At 45.8% G+C, this 17,670-nt stretch overlaps 2 protein-coding genes across 4 annotated transcripts in view; one reads left to right on the forward strand and one right to left on the reverse strand.

Moving 5' to 3' along the window:
• CCDC92B (coiled-coil domain containing 92B) overlaps positions 1 to 3,206 on the reverse strand; it is a 58,572-nt gene extending 55,366 nt beyond the window's left edge. Inside the window, exon 1 of the mRNA XM_019493277.2 lies at positions 2,855 to 3,206. Within this exon, the coding sequence (XP_019348822.1) occupies positions 2,855 to 2,899 (45 nt within the window). The 5' untranslated portion in view covers positions 2,900 to 3,206. The remainder of the gene's footprint in view (positions 1 to 2,854) is intronic.
• The window catches only part of RAP1GAP2 (RAP1 GTPase activating protein 2), a 318,779-nt gene that overhangs the window by 61,704 nt on the left and 239,405 nt on the right, over positions 1 to 17,670 (forward strand). For 2 of the 3 annotated variants that reach the window (XM_019493274.2, XM_059717108.1), the window contains exons 4-6: positions 13,182 to 13,270; positions 14,050 to 14,215; positions 14,896 to 14,994. Coding sequence is in view for 1 of the 3 variants with exons in the window: in XM_014608109.3 (XP_014463595.1) it covers positions 16,607 to 16,647 (41 nt within the window). In the remaining 2 variants the exon portion in view is untranslated. Of the gene's footprint in view, positions 1 to 13,181; positions 13,271 to 14,049; positions 14,216 to 14,895; positions 14,995 to 16,577; positions 16,648 to 17,670 lie in introns of those variants that run through there. The other variant, XM_014608109.3, reaches the window with a different exon arrangement.

The raw sequence follows: 17,670 nt of genomic DNA on the forward strand, positions 1-17,670 counted from the left end.
TTCTGAGAGGCTGAGAGGCACATGGAGGAAGTGTGCTACTCGCCTCCCTGACCTGGTTGCCTGCCCAGGGAGCTCCTGCTGGGCATGTTCCTTTGATAAGCAAAGGACTTCGGTCTGGCAGGTTCTACCTGCACTAAGAATCAAACCATTGTAATAGAAGCAAGGGGTGTCTTGGCCTTGTGTTACAGCCTCAACAGAGATGTTGGAGATCTGTAAACCCTGCCCTACCATACCATACATTAACAACTGGTGCCTCCCGATACTGGAGGAGGGCAGCATAGTGGTGAGTGGGGACCGCCCACAGCCACCAGCGTTGGTGTCAACGAGTGGGGAATGCCCACAGCTGCCAACATCGGTGTCATCGTTGGTGAGCGGGGACCACCTGCAGCCACCGATGGTGGCGGTGGGGAGGGTGGTGGGTGGCGAGCAGTGACCATCTACAGAAGCTGGTGGCAGCTTCGGTGGTGGCCAATCTCGGGTGGGGGGCATGTGCCCTCACGTGCTTCCCCTACACATTGCCTATGCTACCATAGATTCCTTGGGTGTCCCTGGGCCATCATTTAATCTCTCTGTGCCTCGCTCCCCCATCTGTAAAATGGAGGTAACCATAACTCTTGTCTCACCTTTCTCTCTCTTGGGGTTGGGACTGTCTTACTATATTAACATGGAGCACCAAGCACAATAGGGGCCTAGTCTCACTTATAACTAAATACAGCAGCACCTGAAAGACCTAAATTGCCCCCATTTAGTTTCACTTATTTTGCTAAGTAATGTAATTTAACCAGTGTTTCAGAAGCAGATGAAATGATAGGGTCAGATTTTAATTAACAGATGAATGCTTTTCATTGCACAATCAGCTTGCCTAAGAATTTACTTCCATGGTAGCATTGCCTGAGGTGTGTGTGTGTATGTGTACACACACACAAACACACATATATATAGCATGCTAATATGAAAACCACACACACACACACACATATATGTATAACATGCTAATATGAAAACCAGAATCTTGGCCTAAAAAAAGGGAACGCTCCAGTGCCTGATTACACATTTCAAAACACATGTATGATACATGCCTTGGCACTTGGCTGTGCATCCATGGGAACAAGAACATAAAACCAGAGCTCAATCCATCACTATTCATATATAAAGTTTCCTTATAAAAGCCAGGCTTACAAGCTAGTAGCCAGGGGAACTACTCCAGTAATTAGGTTTGCAATACCAGGTCACTGATTTCTCCCACTGCAGTTCTCTAGCATGATGCAGAAAGAACTGCTGGCATAAACACAGATACACTGAGGAATATTTTCCACTTGTAGATTTCCAAGCATAAATTAAACTGATGAAGCCTCACAACACTGATGTAATGCATTCTGTCTGTTTTACATATCAGGGGGGAAACTAAGGCACAAAGAGGTTAAGGAACTTGCCCAAGGTCACGGAAACAGTGGCAAAGACAGGAACAGAAAGCAGAGATGAAACCTTGGCCCTGGTAAAGTCAACAGCAAAGTCTTCATTGAGTCCAACGGGACCAGGAGTTCACTCAAATCCATGCTGGCTGGTCTCATCATCTACTGAGATCAGTGCAAACAAATTTATAACCATGTTTTCTATACATTTTTTAAACATGCCCAGCTGAGTGACAGCCAAGCACTAATGCTTTTGCTTTTAATCCATTAGGCTGAATGTAAGACCCAAATTGCTGTTGCTGGCCTCAGTGGAGTTACTCTGGTATCACTATTGCTGGGAGCAGAATTTGGCCCACAGTCAACTGTGCACAAATCATAATGATATGTGTAGGATTCTTATGGCTTGGTCCTGCGTCCTGTTCAATTTAAGCTGCTAGCTTCTGGGGGCTTTCTGTGGCAAAACTCTCACTGACTCCAGCAACCCCACCTTGTAATGCACTTAACTCTGTAATTACTGGTGGAAATAGAAAGTGAGCTTCATTGCAATTTTGACTCGATTTACATCTGCATCAGTAGCTCCAGGGAGGAAGAACAGGTGCCAGCCTCTTTTCCTGGGGTGAGGGAACTTCTAGAACAGCAAGGAGGGCTTCCAGCACAGGACAAGTTCCCCCTGCGTATAGGGGAGACCCCTTCCCCAGCACATAGGACAGAAATCTTACTGCAGCATACGCATCTCTGGATGGGTCCAGCTCCAAGGTGCAACTCTGCCCTGCCATCTGCATTTCCCCTTAGGGAGGAGGCTACAACAACTGCTGACCCTGGATGCAAGCAGCTGCTCTGTGCCAGCTCTTGTCATTCTTCCAATGCAGAATTACAGCTTGTAACCACTTTAAACCAATCTGTTCAATGGACAGACAGGAACAATGGACTACTCGAATTCGGGGTGGGAGGAAGCCCTTAGTACGGGTAGTTTTCGGAGGCTTTGATTAGTTTATAGCCTTTAATAACCTCAGGTCAGCTGGGCACATCACAGGCCCATGGGATAGACCCCTCTTCCCCCTCCCCCATTCTTCCTTCCAGTCTAAGTGAAACATAGGTGCAGGGATTGGGGTGTTTATTATTGTTGTTATGATCCTCGAGGAAGTTGTTGCCAGTGGCACTGGCCAGGATATGAACCAACGGGATTTTAGTTGGGAATCCTTCTCCCACAACCTGGACTGAAGCCGCTGACCTCTGCGGACACCTGGCAGGACAGGGTGGGGGAGGCCCACATCAGGCAAAGTGACCCTGTCCTGTGTCCTGAGCATCCCAGTCCTGCAGCTGTCCCCAGCCCTCGGTCCCACTCAGCCCCCAGGAGTTTGCAGGCTGCTGGTGCCCCCAGGGCAAAGCTTCCTGCCCAGAATCCCCCCTTCCCCGCATACAACAGGCCGGGTTTCTCTTACCTGGGGGGAAAGAGGAGAAACTTGCTGGCGGCTGCTGGGTGTCATCAACGGAGGTGTTGCATTGGCGCAGGACAAGGGCAAAGCCGGCGCGCGGGGGGCTCAGCACAGCCAGGGCCCCCACTCCTCCCAGACACGGATCCGGATTGGGGTGGGGGGCAGAGGACCCCCGGCAGCCTCCTCTCCTCCGTCTCGCCTAGATCTGGCTCCCAGCCTGGCGCGCTGGGCTAGAGGGCACCTTTCCCAGCCGCCTCCAAACTTGCAGCCTCCATGGCAGCGCCGGCGGGGGGCAGGGAGCGCCGAGCCGCAGGCCTCCGGCTGCAGGGCCCCGGCTCCAGCCCACCCCGGCGCTACGGCGTAAACACACGGCAACGTGACCGGAACTGGGGAGCTCGGGCTGGGGCTCGCTACCCGGGCGGCGGCCGGAGGGAGGCGGGGGGCGGCTCTCCTCGCAGCATCACGGGGATGAAATCATCCCCGGTGCCTCCCAGCCCGCGGGGGATGCTGATCCGGCGCTGCCGCCCGGCCAGCACCGCACCGCACCGCACCGCACCGCAGCACCGCGCCGCGCAGCACCGCGCGCCCGGGGCCCGGCCTGTCCCCCCGGGGCCGGCGGCCGCTGTCCGCGGTGCTGAACGCGCCCACGTGCGTCCCTCCCGCCACGACCCCATCCTCGCCCTCCGGCTGCTGCGCCAGTCCCCGCGCCGTCTGCCTTTCCCTTTTCTTTCCCCCTTCTTCTTCTTCCTTTTTCTCTTCTTCTTCTTCTTCCTCGTCGTCGTCGTCTTCTTTTTTCTTTTTCTTCTTCTTCTTCCTCGTCTTCTTCTTCTTCGTCTTATTCTTTTTCTTCCTTTTCCTCTTCTTTTTCTTCTTCTTCCTCATCTTATTCTTTTTCTTCTTCTTCCTCTTTTTCTCCCTTTTCTTCCTTCTTTTCCTCTTCCTCCTCTTTTTCTCTTCTTCTTCCTCTTCTTTGTCTTCTTTTTTTCTTCTTCTTCCACATCTTTTTCATCCTCTTTTACTTCTTCTTCCTCTTCTTCTTCCTCTTTTTCTCCCTTTTCTTCCTTTTTTTCCTCTTCCTCCTCTTTCACTCTTCTTCTTCTTCTTCTTCTTCCTTGTCTTCTTCTTTTTATTCTTTAAAGCTGCTCAGGACAAATCTTGCTTTAATACTAGCTCCCAGTCCAGGGGATGTACTGACAGTGCATTGGTGACTCCAGCTGCTGAGCCACTGGAAGGTTTGAGTGCCCATATTTATTGCTCTGGAGCTACCTAGAGCAGCGGTTCCCAAACTCTTGACAGATTGTGTACCACCAATTTAACATGATACAACCTTAAGTACCACCAGCAGCAGATTTTTTATAGATTTTGTAGACATTAGGGGTTGAAAGGGACCTCATGAGATCATTGAGTCCAGCCCCCTCTCCCGCCATAGGCAGGAAGTAATCTGGGATCAAGTGATCCCAGCAAGAAAAAGATCCAGATGTTTTTTGAAAGAGTCCAGAGTAGGTGCTTGCACCACCTCTGGGGGGAGTCTGTTCCAGACCCTGGACACACACACCGTAAAATTTTTTTTCCTTATGTCTAGTCTAAATCAGCCTTCCTGGAGTTTGTGGCCATTAGACCTAGTTATCCCTTGGGGAGCTCTGGTGAACAGCTGTACTCCCAGGTCCTGATGTACCCCTCTTATATAATTGTTGGCTGCTACCAAGTCACCCCTGAGCCTTCTCTTTTCCAGACTGAAGAGTCCCAAATCCCTCAGCCTCTCCTCATATGGCCTGCCCTCCAGGCATTGGATCATATGAGTGGCTCTCCTCTGGACTCTCTCAAGCTTTTCCACATCCCTCCTGAAGTGGGGGTCCCAAAACTAGATGTAGTACTCCAGCTGCGGCCTCACCAAGGCTCAATAAAGTGGGAGGATGACGTCCCTGGTTTTGCTTGAGATACATCGGTAGATGCATGCCAGAGTTTGGTTTGCTTTGCCAGCCACAGCATCACATTGGTGACTCATATTCATCTTGTGGTCAATCGGGACCCCCAAGTCTCTTTTGGTCATGGTGCTAGCACGCGTAGCACTGCCAAGCTTGTAAGTGTGTTGAGGGTTCTTCCTACTGAGGTGGAGCACCTTACACTTCTCAACACTGAAGGCCATCTGGTTTTGGTCAGCCCACCTTGAGAGCATGTCCAAGTTGGTCTGTATTCCCAGCCTGTCCTGCAGTGTGACCACCCTCCCCCATAATTTGGTGTCATCTGCAAACTTTTTTGGTTCAACCCTAAGTACCACTAGCAAATTTTTGTCATATAAAGTAATTATAATAAATCTGTTAGTGAGTACCACTGACAGGTTATCTGTGTACCACCAGTGGTAGCCGTGCCACAGACTGAGAACCACTGAGCTAGAGAAATCAGAGGGGAAAGTAGTGGGGAAACTTCTGGGCAGGCCCATGGTAGTTACCCTCCCTCCCCACTCCATTTTTGGGGGGGCATTGAGGTTGGGGGGAAAAAAAGAAGAGAAACCCAAATATTTAGTGCAAGCTGAGAGGAAATTTGTGATATTTCAGGGGGAAACCATCCACGCCTCATTGTTTGTATCTCTTTTTGTGTGCCCATCTCTTTGTACATAGACAATATTGAACAGTCTTGGAACCACTCTGATTTGTTGGCTTTCTGGCTTACTGTTACTGGTATTCATATAAAGTCAGGAAAAGGGTGGCAGTTGACATCCAATGAAAATCAGGCATCCTGAGAATATATCTCTAGGAAAAAAATGTTCTGCAGTACCACAAGAAGACATGCAGAACTTTAGAAGTCTTGTTTCAGAGATGATACCTTTTATTAGACCAGCTAAAAAATCGCCAAAAAAAAAATTTTGGCAATTTCTTAATTGGTCTAATAAAAGGTATCTTCTCTGAAACAAGACTTCTAGAGTTTTGCATTTCTTTTTGTCTCAGACCAACATGGCTACCAAATGCATCCCTGAAACACAGTACCATAGAAACTCAACCTCTGCCCATTACTTTCTTAAGGCAAAGGTCAGACCTTGCAGTGGGCTCCATAGCCAGTCCCTTCAAGATCTATTGGAGAACTAGCTGCCTCAGGTTTTAACATGGACAGTGAAGTGTTCTTGCCATTCCAGGAGGGATTGCAAGGTAAATACATGACTCTAAAAGTCATCATTGAATAATCACAGGATGGAAAGTGTCAGTGATGATGAGTTTCTTTGGAGGCAGAATCAGAAAGGCAGCCACCATCAGGTTGTCTATGCTAGACATTTTAAATGTAATAACTATGAATACTTCCCATTTTCTAGCATTTCACTCTTAGATCTCAAAGGCATTCTAGAGATACTCAGCTGGATCAAACTGTCACCTTCATGTTTGAATGAATCACTGCTTCCTTGTGTATGTCCATCTAAAATGTCTTTCTTATCCTTAAATACCTAAGTTGCATGAATAACATTAATTCAGGCTTCTAATGTAAACTGGACAGATCAACATAGCCTAGTTTATCCAGTCTCCCAACGGGGTTTGTGGAAACATCATTATAAGGAACTGTTACATCTAGACTGAACAAAGCACTCCAAAATGTGTCACATAGGAAACAATCCTGCCTTGTCTCTAAGGGAATGAACTAGGTGCAATTTAGTAGGTTGGTTCCAATTTTATGAGTCTGTGATTTAGTGATGAGAGGGCCAGACTCCCCACTGATGCAAATCAGCAGGGTGCTATTTGGTGGGGCTATGCTAATTGACACCTGCTGAGGACGTGGCCCAGTGTCTGCAGTCAAAATTTCCTTCATGGAGCCAGTTTAATTTACACTAAACCAGAGACAGTCAAATAATGGAAAAGATGATTGGCGAATAATTACTGCATGAAAAAAAAAAAGAAGCCTATTATTTGCAATGAATTATTCAAGCAGCCCTGTTTAAGGCTCAGTCTCCGACAAATGTAATGGGGCGCTCCATCTCTTTCTTTCATACACATCCATTCACGCCTACTCCTGCTGGCTTCTCTCCAGCCAAGGTGCTCATAAAAAATGAGTTCCTTTTGGAATGCCAAATTGTTAGCAGGTGATGGATTTTGTAGATTAAAATGAGCACAATGAAGATGATTGAGTTCAGAGAAATGTTGCCTCATTATTACTGTGACCCGATTTGTAATAATCAAATCAACACTCACTAGAGCTTAATTTGTCTGTTGCTTTTCCAAATTTGCTGTGTATGGGCATTTATTTTTAATGTCTCATTTTCTTTTCCCTTAACTTTTTTATTGTAACCTGGAAAACAAATGAGTTATTTGAGTGGGGTAGGAGGGAGAATGTAAAGGGTGATTTCTGAATGCGTCGTGTTTCACAGGATTTGTACAATCTTCATTGATTTTTGACTGTATAAAAGGCAGGCCTGCAAAAGATCAAGGTCAGACATTCAGGGACAGACAGCTGCCTCCTAAATGAGGTCATTGCTCCAGGATAAAATCAGACTGAAGAGAGAGGTGGTAGTGGAATACAATACATCCTCTGTGCCCAGAATGAAGTGTGGATGAAGCATATTGCCTCTATAGTGATTACATAGAGGCTTGGATTCAGCCACAATGCACACATGCTATTAACACATTGTCTCATCGTCTATCTCTAGCAGTAGATGGCAGGGAAAGTGGATTAACAGGCTGTTCTTAGTTCTCAGAGAGCCAAGTCTCCAACACCTTTGGTGCATGATATATCACACCCAAACAATGGTCATAGTGACCCTTATTATTCCTTATTATTGCGTTAATCCAAATTCCCTTGACTAATAGGTAGATGATTTGTTGTCACGGCTACTGGCACAAAGCATGCACACCATTTAAGTCCAACTTACACCTTTGAAATAGGGGAACAGGGTGAATTTCAATTGATATCGCCATATGTAATTAAATATAAAAAATACTTATACTGAAATATGTCGCAGTTTCTATTGAGAAAACACGTCACTACTTGATACTTTTTCCCAACTTGAAAAGATGAGAAAAAAGTTCCCGGTGGTAGCTGAAGATGTCATTTCAATGCCGAAAATGAGTTATGTTTTCACCCCAAACACCTGTTGGATAATGTGCAGCTCCCAGTACTTTGTATTTAAAGCTTTTGGCAGCTCATTGGAGGGTCATCATTGCTATACAGGCCTGGAGTGGAGCTCCCCTATAAGCAACTTATTGTAGGCCATATCAAGAGATGTTTGGTCACTGATGTCATTGGGATCTGGTTGAGGTCTATACAGAGGGGTATCTATACTCTGCCAGTATAAAGGTGGGCAAAATACGTGATGCACCCACTGGTACAAATCACTCTATCCTGGGGTAATGTGAACCATCAGAGAGTCAGGTGTAATTTTTGTCAATGTATATATTGTGTGCTTGTTCCCCTAATCGATTTTTTTGAAGCAGCCTTTTGCCCAATGCACACAGACTATTACTGGCTTCCTGTCACCACATGGAGAGGCACTGAAAGAATGCCTATTGGGTACTCAGGACACCACTGTGGCTTACATCATTGTAAAAACTGATATGAATGTGCTCACTAGCACTAGAATTGCCATCCACCCTCCAAGAGGCTCTGGAGAAACTGGGCAGAAAAGGCCCATTCCTGGGATCACTTGCTAGACAGTACTTGCGGGACTCTGTAGGCAGAGCCATGACCTTTGAATCGAACTGGAATTGCTTTATACCTGAGCTAAAGGCTGCTGATTTTGCAACCCATAGCCATCTTGTTTTTAATTTTAGAAGCAGTCTTATGAAAGTGCCATAGATATTTAAGAACTAAATAATTTATAGAACATTACACGTACAGAAAATGAATCTACATTTCACTCTCTCTAGCACATTAGAAAGTTCCTTACCTGACACTGACCTCTTGTGGCATTAAAATAAAATGCAGTCACTACCCTGCTCATTCAAAGCTCATAAGAATTAAGCTCTGCAGCGTTACCTTTTCAGCCAGAAGCCCCAGTCCTGAGCAAGCTCCTGCGCTTGTGTGGAGTCTCAGTGAAGCCAATGGGCTCTGTGTGGGTGCAGGGATCTCTCTATGGACTTCATTCCAGGTCCAGGTCATAAAAAAATTAATAACAACACGAGAAATGCATTTTTCTTGAGGCATAAGCAGAAATAAGGTGCCTGGATAGGATATTCTACTTTGATCATGACTAATGTATTATGGAGACAATTTTCAAAAAACCTTTAAGGAGATTTAGCAGCCTAAATCTCATTTCCAAAGTGATTTGGATATCTAATTCCTGCTGGCTTTCGATATGGGTACTTCGGCTCTTTGAGATGAGTTTGACTGTTATTTGGTCCAAACTGATGCGTATGCTTAAAAGAGAGCTTTTCCAAGGACACCTAACCCTATTGAGAGACAGTGGGTCCCTAATGGCTATGTGTGCCTTTGAAAATCTCCTCCTTACATTTTTGCACATTCAGGGTCATATTTGCAAAGCTGCCATTTGTCTTGAATATAGATTTTCTTTATTAAGAAAAAAAATGACACCGATTTCCAGTGGGGCTGAGCATATATGCAACCCTTGTTGACGCCACTACAGTTACGAGTATTTAGATTCTCTGGAGACGTAGGCCTTTCTCTTTTTTCAAACTAGAGAGCAACAGAACTATTCCATAACTTACACAAGAAGCAATATGAGGCTGTTTTTGGACCAATAAACATCCTTCTGTAGTGTTTGTGAGCCAAACATAGCTGCAAAGTATAACTACCTCATTGATTTCAGGCCCCTAAGTGACTATAAAGTGAAACTGAGCTCATGGATATTTTTTACCCAACTGGGAGAAATGTGCACAGTAATCAACAAGGATCCTGGTTTTCTCTGATTTAAAAAAAAATCCCCAATTTTGGGGAACATATATGAAACACCACACACACACACACACACACACACACACACACACACACACACACACACACCATATATATATGGTGTTTCATTTAAATCACAGAAAAATGTGGATTTGGGGTTACTTTCTTAATATATATATATATATATACACACACATATATACACACCATATATATATATGGTGTTTCATTTAAATCACAGAAAAATGTGGATTTGGGGTTACCTTTTTAATATATATATATATATACACACCATATATATATATATATATATATATATATATATATATGGTGTTTCATTTAAATCACAGAAAAATGTGGATTTGGGGTTACTTTTTTTTAACTGAAAATTGGGGATTTTTTAAAATCAGAGAAAACCAGGATCCCCAGTAATCAAACAGCAAAAAATCCACTGTGTTAACACAATTCTCAGGTGCTACCAGCATCATAGATGAGGATGTATATATTGATAATATAGGGGTATGCACCAATGCCTGTTCCAACTCCCAGTGAAGTGAATGGAAGTCAATGGGGTTATTTTGCATAACTGTTTTCGGGGTCAGACCTGGAAAAAAATATGATGAAAATAGCATTTTGTTTGCTTGGCAATTTCATTCTTACTCTCTTCCCTAATAATGTTGAGGGTTTTATCTTCAAGATTCTTTCAAACGTCCCTTATTCCTTTTGTTCTTCTTGCCTTGCTTTGTATTATTGTCTCTCCAGTGCTCCAGTGGAGATCATTACTTCAATTGTAAGCTCTTTGGAGAAGGGAATCTTTTTGTTCAAGTCCAAGTATGATCCATGATGCATCCTGGTTCATGACTGGGTCTTCTAGATGCTACCCCCTCACCCACAGCCTATCCAATCTTCCTCCTGCCCAATGAGGCTCCAACCTCACCTCCGTGTGAACCTTAGATCTAAATCAGCTTACCTGAGAGGGGGCATAAGAGGTAGAGGGAGGTGGGGTTGGGAGAGTATGTAGAAGTTTGTTGACTTGTGGGTGAATGGGAAGGCAAGTGTGCCTGATATATGTGTGCATGTGCCTGTGTGTATGTTCATGCATGTTATAAATGCTGTTACCCAAGGTGATGTAATTAGAGCTGTGTGAATAATTCTAATTAAATATTTTAATCCATGAATTTAGCCTCATCTTCTGCTTGTGAAATGTCTTTGAGTAGGTCACTATTTCCTCACATTTATTCATCCTTTCCTATTTGTTCAGGGCTTTGCTATGGAAATATTTAAGTCATAGGCATTGTCTGGCAACATTTCTGTGCTTTAAAAGCAAATCTGGCCCAGAGGTCTGTTGGCTGTGCAGATGCTCAAGTCACCCAGTAAATTGAAGGTATTCTCTCCTCCTGGTGAAGCTGCGGCTGGAGGAAGTGCATTCCTTTCTGCAGCTACAGCTTGCCAGTCTGGTCATATACCTAGCTTAGAGAAGGAAGTCCAAGGCCAGATTCTGCTTTCTCTAATTAGGCTGAGCAGCAGCTATCTCCCAGTGGTTCCACTGAAACCAAATAGGTCACTGAGAGTATAAGTAAAGGCATTATAATCTGGCCCCCAGTTCTGTCCTGAAAGAAGCAGACCTTGTGAGGTGAACCAGCAAGGACTGTTGTGCTTTCCAGGGCAGCAAGCAGTTGAAAAATTGGTCTCTTGGGGCCCTGATTCAGCAGAGCTCTTTACAAGATGCTGAATTTAAAGCACTGGAGAGTAGTCCTGTAGATAGAGTTGGACCGGCTTATGTGCTTGGAGTTAAGCATATGCTTAAAATCCCAGTTCAACCAAGTTTTTAAAACCTGTGCTTCACTTTAAGTTACCTTCTGATGGGTTGATTTTCAATTACATTTAGGCCTGGCCTATACTGGGTGCAGCTATACTTTCATTAATGTGCTGAAGTTACTGCACATTAAGTTTAGTACTTGGCTAACCAAGTACTTAATCAATGCACAGTAACTGGCACTACTGCGCAGTAGTGCTGGCGCATAGGTTTTTACAGACGCTAACTGTGCAATAGTTTAATACTACTGTGCAGTAGCATATTAGCACAGGTTTTGCCTAGCACGCTACTGCACAGTGTTATTAGGCTACTGCGCAGTTAATGTCTCCACTGAAAAGTATTAGCTATATCATCATTTCAGGTAAGGGCACGATTTTTTTTAATCACACAATTATGCCAGCCAAAGTCCTAGCATTGATACTGTTCTGATGATATAAAGGTGACTTACCCTGATAGAGGGTAAGAAAGAAAAGAAGAAAGAAATAGCCATATAGGTGTAAAGCAGTTTCATACCGATACAGCTGCATTCATCTTAGGGGGTTTATATCACTTTGACTATATTGACCTAGTATAGACAAAACCCTGAGCAAAAAGGAGTCTTAAAATAGGAGTGAGTTGCATTTAGTCTAAGAAACTCTTTGCAGTGATGTAACAGGGCCTTAGTATAACAGAATTAGGACGCCAGAGTGCATAGTTGTTTAGTCATGTAAAGATGCTGATGAGCGCAGACTGGGATTTTCAGAAGCATGCAGGCACCTAGCTGCCACTGAAGTCAATGGGAATTAGGCACTTTAGCATTTCTGATATGCCCACTAGGTGCCTGTATGCATTCTGCATCTTTAAAAACCTGGCTCCAAGACTGCAAATGCTCTGCTCAATACGGGTGGACTTAACTGTGGGCTTAAATTAAGTGTGTGCTTAGAGCTTTGCTAGCTCATGCCTTAGCGAGTATTTAGATCTCTGCATTCCCCCAGACTTCAGTCCTTAGGGAAATTTCTGCTTCAGTTTAATCTAAAATTAAACTTGATGTTAACTTTGCATTAGATGTAGTATTATTTATCAGCCCAGTTGAGATGTACTGTGTGTATCTTCTGATTGCTTTTGAAGAACTTAATAAAACACTCCTTACAGTGATGCAGGACTAGAAGCTAGAGGGCTTTGATAAATTTAACATTAGCTTAATATTTCCATGGGGATTTAAAAATATCAGAAACTTTCAGGAATATTTGCTTGAGTTAAGTCATGCAATTTGTCATCCTTCAAAGAGATGTTTCTGCTCACACTCACACAAGGACAGAAATGTTTAGCCTAAGCTGTGCACTTTAGTGGGCTAGTGATTGTATCTTGAAATGCACCCAGCTTTGGAAAATAATAGGGCCAGATCCTGAAGTCCTTGTGAAAGCCCTGGTCCTGCAAGGAGAGCTAGATGAGCAAATCCTAGCAGTCATGCTGCCGCACTGAAATCAGCAGGGCTCTTTGCTGGTGCCAAGTCCCACCTGTTCAGCTCCAGCTACATTGCTCTGGGAGAACACAGGTGCCCTGTGTTCAAATGTAATTCATGACCATTTTGCTGTGCCTTGATTCTGCCAGGGCTGGTGTAAAGGGGTCTTGGTGTCTGTGAGAATCAGACCCTTTGCTTTCACTCCTGCCATGTTGAAGTAAAAGGCTTTCTTATTGTGTCTATCTCAGATGCTTATAGGGCTCCTGGCACTGCAACTTCTAAGCTCTGCACAATCTATTAAGGAAATATCTTCACAGCCAACACCATTGTGATGCAGGTAAGTACTATGTTTCCAGATGAATGCTCAAGGGACAGGGAGACTAATTGACTTGTACAAGGTCACCTGGCAGGTCTGCAGTATAATGAGGGATGGGTCTCTGAACAGCTAGACAGAACTGCTGGCCCATTCTTTGTATTCCAGTTATTCATAAAAGGCCTAAGCAAGATTACGTCTCCAGCGTGCAGGGTGCTGTACATCTGAGAGCCTGCAAGAGACAGCACTTGTCACAGGAAGCTTAATAGTTCCCAGCTTCCGGAGATTTGTCACTGATTGGTGATAAAAGTATTTCTGTATTTTTTATTGCTTTTTTTTTCAAGAGAATCTGGCGCAGAAAGCATCATCTTTCCACTTGGCAGTACAGTCCTTGTTGGTGTTGGTTTGCGAATTCATAAGCCAATCACTCCTTTGGGATGGATAACTAGTGCAATGGGATCCTGACCTTGGGCAATAATGTGTATGGCTAAAATAATTATTTTTATAGACATCGAGCAGCCAGAAAAAAATCTGAAAAGTAGGCTAATAATTTCTAATGCTCAGATATAAACAGAAGAAAGTGCCCAGGCCCTGGAAAATCTAAATAAATACCCATATAGAAAACAGGAATGTGCACATTGAATTGGGTAAGAAACCCAACTTTAGAGGACCCATATCTCTAGGGGTCTCTATATTCTTTCACAGAATTTGCCATTGGACCAGCCTTTGTTTCCAATTCCTGGTAGTTTTTACAGTGGTTTTTTAAAGATTAAGCTATTACATTTATTTTTTCTTCTTTATAGGAACATGCCAAGCCTCCACAGCCATACATACCTGCTAGATTTGATCCAGGTGAACTGTTGCATTGACTTAATTGACTAAGCATTTGCATGATTGGAAGGCTATCTGAATCCAAAGCGGTGTTGTCTTCTTGAGTCTACAAACAACCTGCAGCAATGGCTTTGTCAGGTGAGAACTCATTCGCTCCAGGAGCTGTGAATTCTGAAGCCTAATTATGATTATTTCAATGTCAGCAACTTCTTGCTCACCGTTTCATCCAACATATCCAGCTGATGTGCTTAGCACCAATTATGTGTGGGGACAAGGTGAAATAAAATTGAAATAAATGTCAAATGACAACCATTGCTGTATGACTGTGGAATTTATTTTTAAATTTACTTCATTCAAAGAGAAGGAGGATGGTTCAGAAATGAAGGAGCTAATGCAGGATTTGCAAGACATGTGGTCAGTTGTCTGCTCTGCCACAGATTTCCTCTTGTGTGACCTCAGGAATATCCCTTAGGCTTTGATGCCCTATTTCTCCACTTCCTGTCACTGCTGTGTTGGTTTGGTAATTTTTTCCCCCCCCATGTACAACATGAAGAATAAGAGCATGTGCTGTGGGCGCAGGTATGGTGGAATATGGCCTAGCAGGGGAATGCATTTTGAATTAAAAGACAAGTGCCCTTTCACAATATTGTCTATACTGAAGGTATATTTAAGATGCATATTTTGTATTGAGAGGCACAAGCTGGCTTTCTTGTTTTTGTTTCTGTTCCAGTATAGTTGTTTTAAGCCAAACCCAGGTACTTTTGGGTAGTTATTCTTGAGGATATGTCTGACTATACAGTATTCATTTTGTTTCCTAGGGCGCTCCGGAAGAAAAAAAAAATGTCTGGAATAGATTCGGTGAGCCAATTACCCATGCACCTCTCCTGGATTTTGACATAAACCTCAAGAATAAAGGGGTAGGTTTCAGCCTTGGATCTATAATAATAATCTATAGAAGATTAATTTTGACTTTGGCACTCACAGCCCCAGCAAATGGATAATGATTTGTTGCTTCTGAGACTGACGTAAATCAACAAAATCCAGCCTAGGCAGTGTTACAGTGTAAACTTTTTCCTTGCATGTAAAAATTTCAATTCACACCCTGTGAGAGTCAACATCCATTGTTTGAGGAGCCCCGTAGTAAGAGGCAGAGAGAGCAAAGTTAATTACAGACCCATTTCAAACAACTGCAGACTCTGCCCCATTGTTGGAATTTGGCATCCAGTCCAACCTATGATTGTTCCCAACGATACTTTACATTTTCTAGTGTTTTTGTTCAGACTTGTTTAAAATCAGTGAATGCTTACATAGACTGTGCCCTGATCTAACAGCTCACCAGAGCTCTAACAGAAGCTTTCCCTTATGTTTAGCATGCACACACATGTACATACACCTCATGTGCACAGAGCTCTGAAAATGCAGTTCTGAATCTCACATCAGGATGTGAATTATTTGCCCATCATCAGCTGCATGAAATCAGCACCTACAAAAGTTAAAAAGCATCCGACTGCTTGCAGAAACCTGTTCCCAGCTGTATCCCTCAGGAACAATGAAGGGTTGAGTAATATCATGCACAGAGATTCTGAAAGTGTCAGTAAAATACCTCACCGCAGAAACATTAGTATTGACTTACCTCTAATTATAGTTTTGCAGCATGTAGAGGCATAAATCATTATGCCAAAGATTATTTTGATGTGGCCTCTGTGGTTAGTGTTCGCAAGTCCGTAAGTAACAAATCTATCTAATTAGGTGTATGTAAATGTTTTCAGATGGATTAAGTCGCACCAAACAAGGGGATGGTATGTCTTTCCCAAAGTATTGCCATAAACGACATCAGTCAGTTCCAGTCATCCTACCTAAAGTTTTATAGCCTTGATTCAGGTCCCAGTGGGCAATCTTCCTCGCCACCACAAATTTCACCATCTGTGGCAGCAGTTGGCACCCTTTAGGGCAGCTTAGCAGAGGAGCCAAGGAGGAATCAGGCTCTGGAGGGAAACCTATGTACCCATTTCTAGAGGCAGCCCTTTGAGGTGGGGGTGCAGTGGCACTGAAGGTCCACCGTGCCCTTGCTGGGTGGGTAGATCACATCCCCTGCCCAGGCCCTTACAGTTTCCTCTCCCTTCTTTTCTTTCCCATACATGTGTCAGGTGAGCGTGGTGCAGTTGCTCTGCCTGTCTCTAGTACCTTTCTCCTGCCCACTCGGCTTGCAAGCTCCTCTGAGCAGGGACCCTGCTGCCCTGCACAGGAGCCAAGGAGGGGGCAAGGTCCCTTCTTGGTGGCCAGGGGACCCTGCAACAACCGCTCAGCCTGCTCCCAGCCCTCTCCCAGCACAAGGGAGCCCCACACCCGCTCCTCCCTCCAGCTCCCGGTGGAGCTGCCGGCCCTGGAGAGGTGCCCGGGCGGCCGGTCCTGCGGGGCAGCGGCGCCGCGGAAGGAGAGCGGCTCCCGCGGCCCCGGCCCCGAGCTGCTGCAGCTGCGGCCGCCGCGTCGTCCCGGCCGGGCAAGGGGCAGGGGCGCCCGCGGAGGCGCATGGCAGCGCGAGGGGAGCGGCGCTGGGAGCTGGTGCGATGGTGAGTGCGGCCGGGGGGGCTCCCAACTTCTGCCCTGGGGGAGGCTGGGTCCCGGCAGCTGCCCGAGGAGGGGCTTCAGGACTGGGCTGAGGTCCCAGCTGCTGCCCGGGGGGATTCCAGATGTTGCCCTGGGAGGAGGTTCCAGCTGCTGGCGGGGAGCTCCAGATGTTGCACTAGGCGGAGGTTCCGGCTGCTGCCCGAAGTGGGAAGACTGCAGATGTTGCACAGGGAGGAAGCCCCAGCTGCTGCCCTTGTGCCCTTTGGGGGGGGGGGGGTTCCAGATGTTGCCCTAGGAGGAAGCCCCAACTGCTGCCTTTGGCTGGGGGGGGGTTCAAATGTTGCCTTAGGAGGAAGCCCCAACTGCTGCCCTTGGGGGGGGATTCCAGATGTCCTATTGGGCAGAGGTCCCAGCTGCTGCCGGAGGCTGGGGGTGGGGATCCCCAGCAGGTGCCCTGGGAAGGGGAAGCGCCTCAGCCTCCTGGCTGCTCAGTGGCACTCTCTGGGGGAGGTGTGGGGATGTGTGTGTTTGTGGGGGGTGGGGGGTGGCTCTCAGCTGCTGCGGGGTGAAAGGGGCTGCTTTTGGGGGAGACACGCTTCAGGGAGGTCCTGCGGTGATGCTCTGTCTGGGGCAGAGGGGCCTCCCCGACGCTGCTGGGCTTGGAGGGGGGTGGTTCCGGGACTGGCTCATCTGCTTCCTAAGGCATCTCCATGTGTCAGGGGAGCGGCTCCGCAGAGGGTGTCCCCTCAGCTGCTGCAGCGGGGAGGCAGGTGCAGAGTGGCCTATCAGCTGCAGAGGGAGCTTGGTGCTGCTGCTACAGGAAGGACTCAGGGAGATGCTCACCTGGCAGGGATAGGGGGCTGCAAGTGTCTGGCTGGGATATCCCGGTTGCTTCTTAAGGGGGGGTCTTGGGATGGGGCTGTTCTGGAAGTGGTCCCCACAGTGGGGTCTGGTTGCCTTGTCATCATTGTACTGCTGCACACGGGGCGAGCTGAGGGCAGCCTCTTTTGCCCTGGATTCTAGCC

Source organism: Alligator mississippiensis, chromosome 14 (assembly GCF_030867095.1).
Source record: "Alligator mississippiensis isolate rAllMis1 chromosome 14, rAllMis1, whole genome shotgun sequence".
Classification (NCBI taxonomy): domain Eukaryota; kingdom Metazoa; phylum Chordata; order Crocodylia; family Alligatoridae; genus Alligator; species Alligator mississippiensis.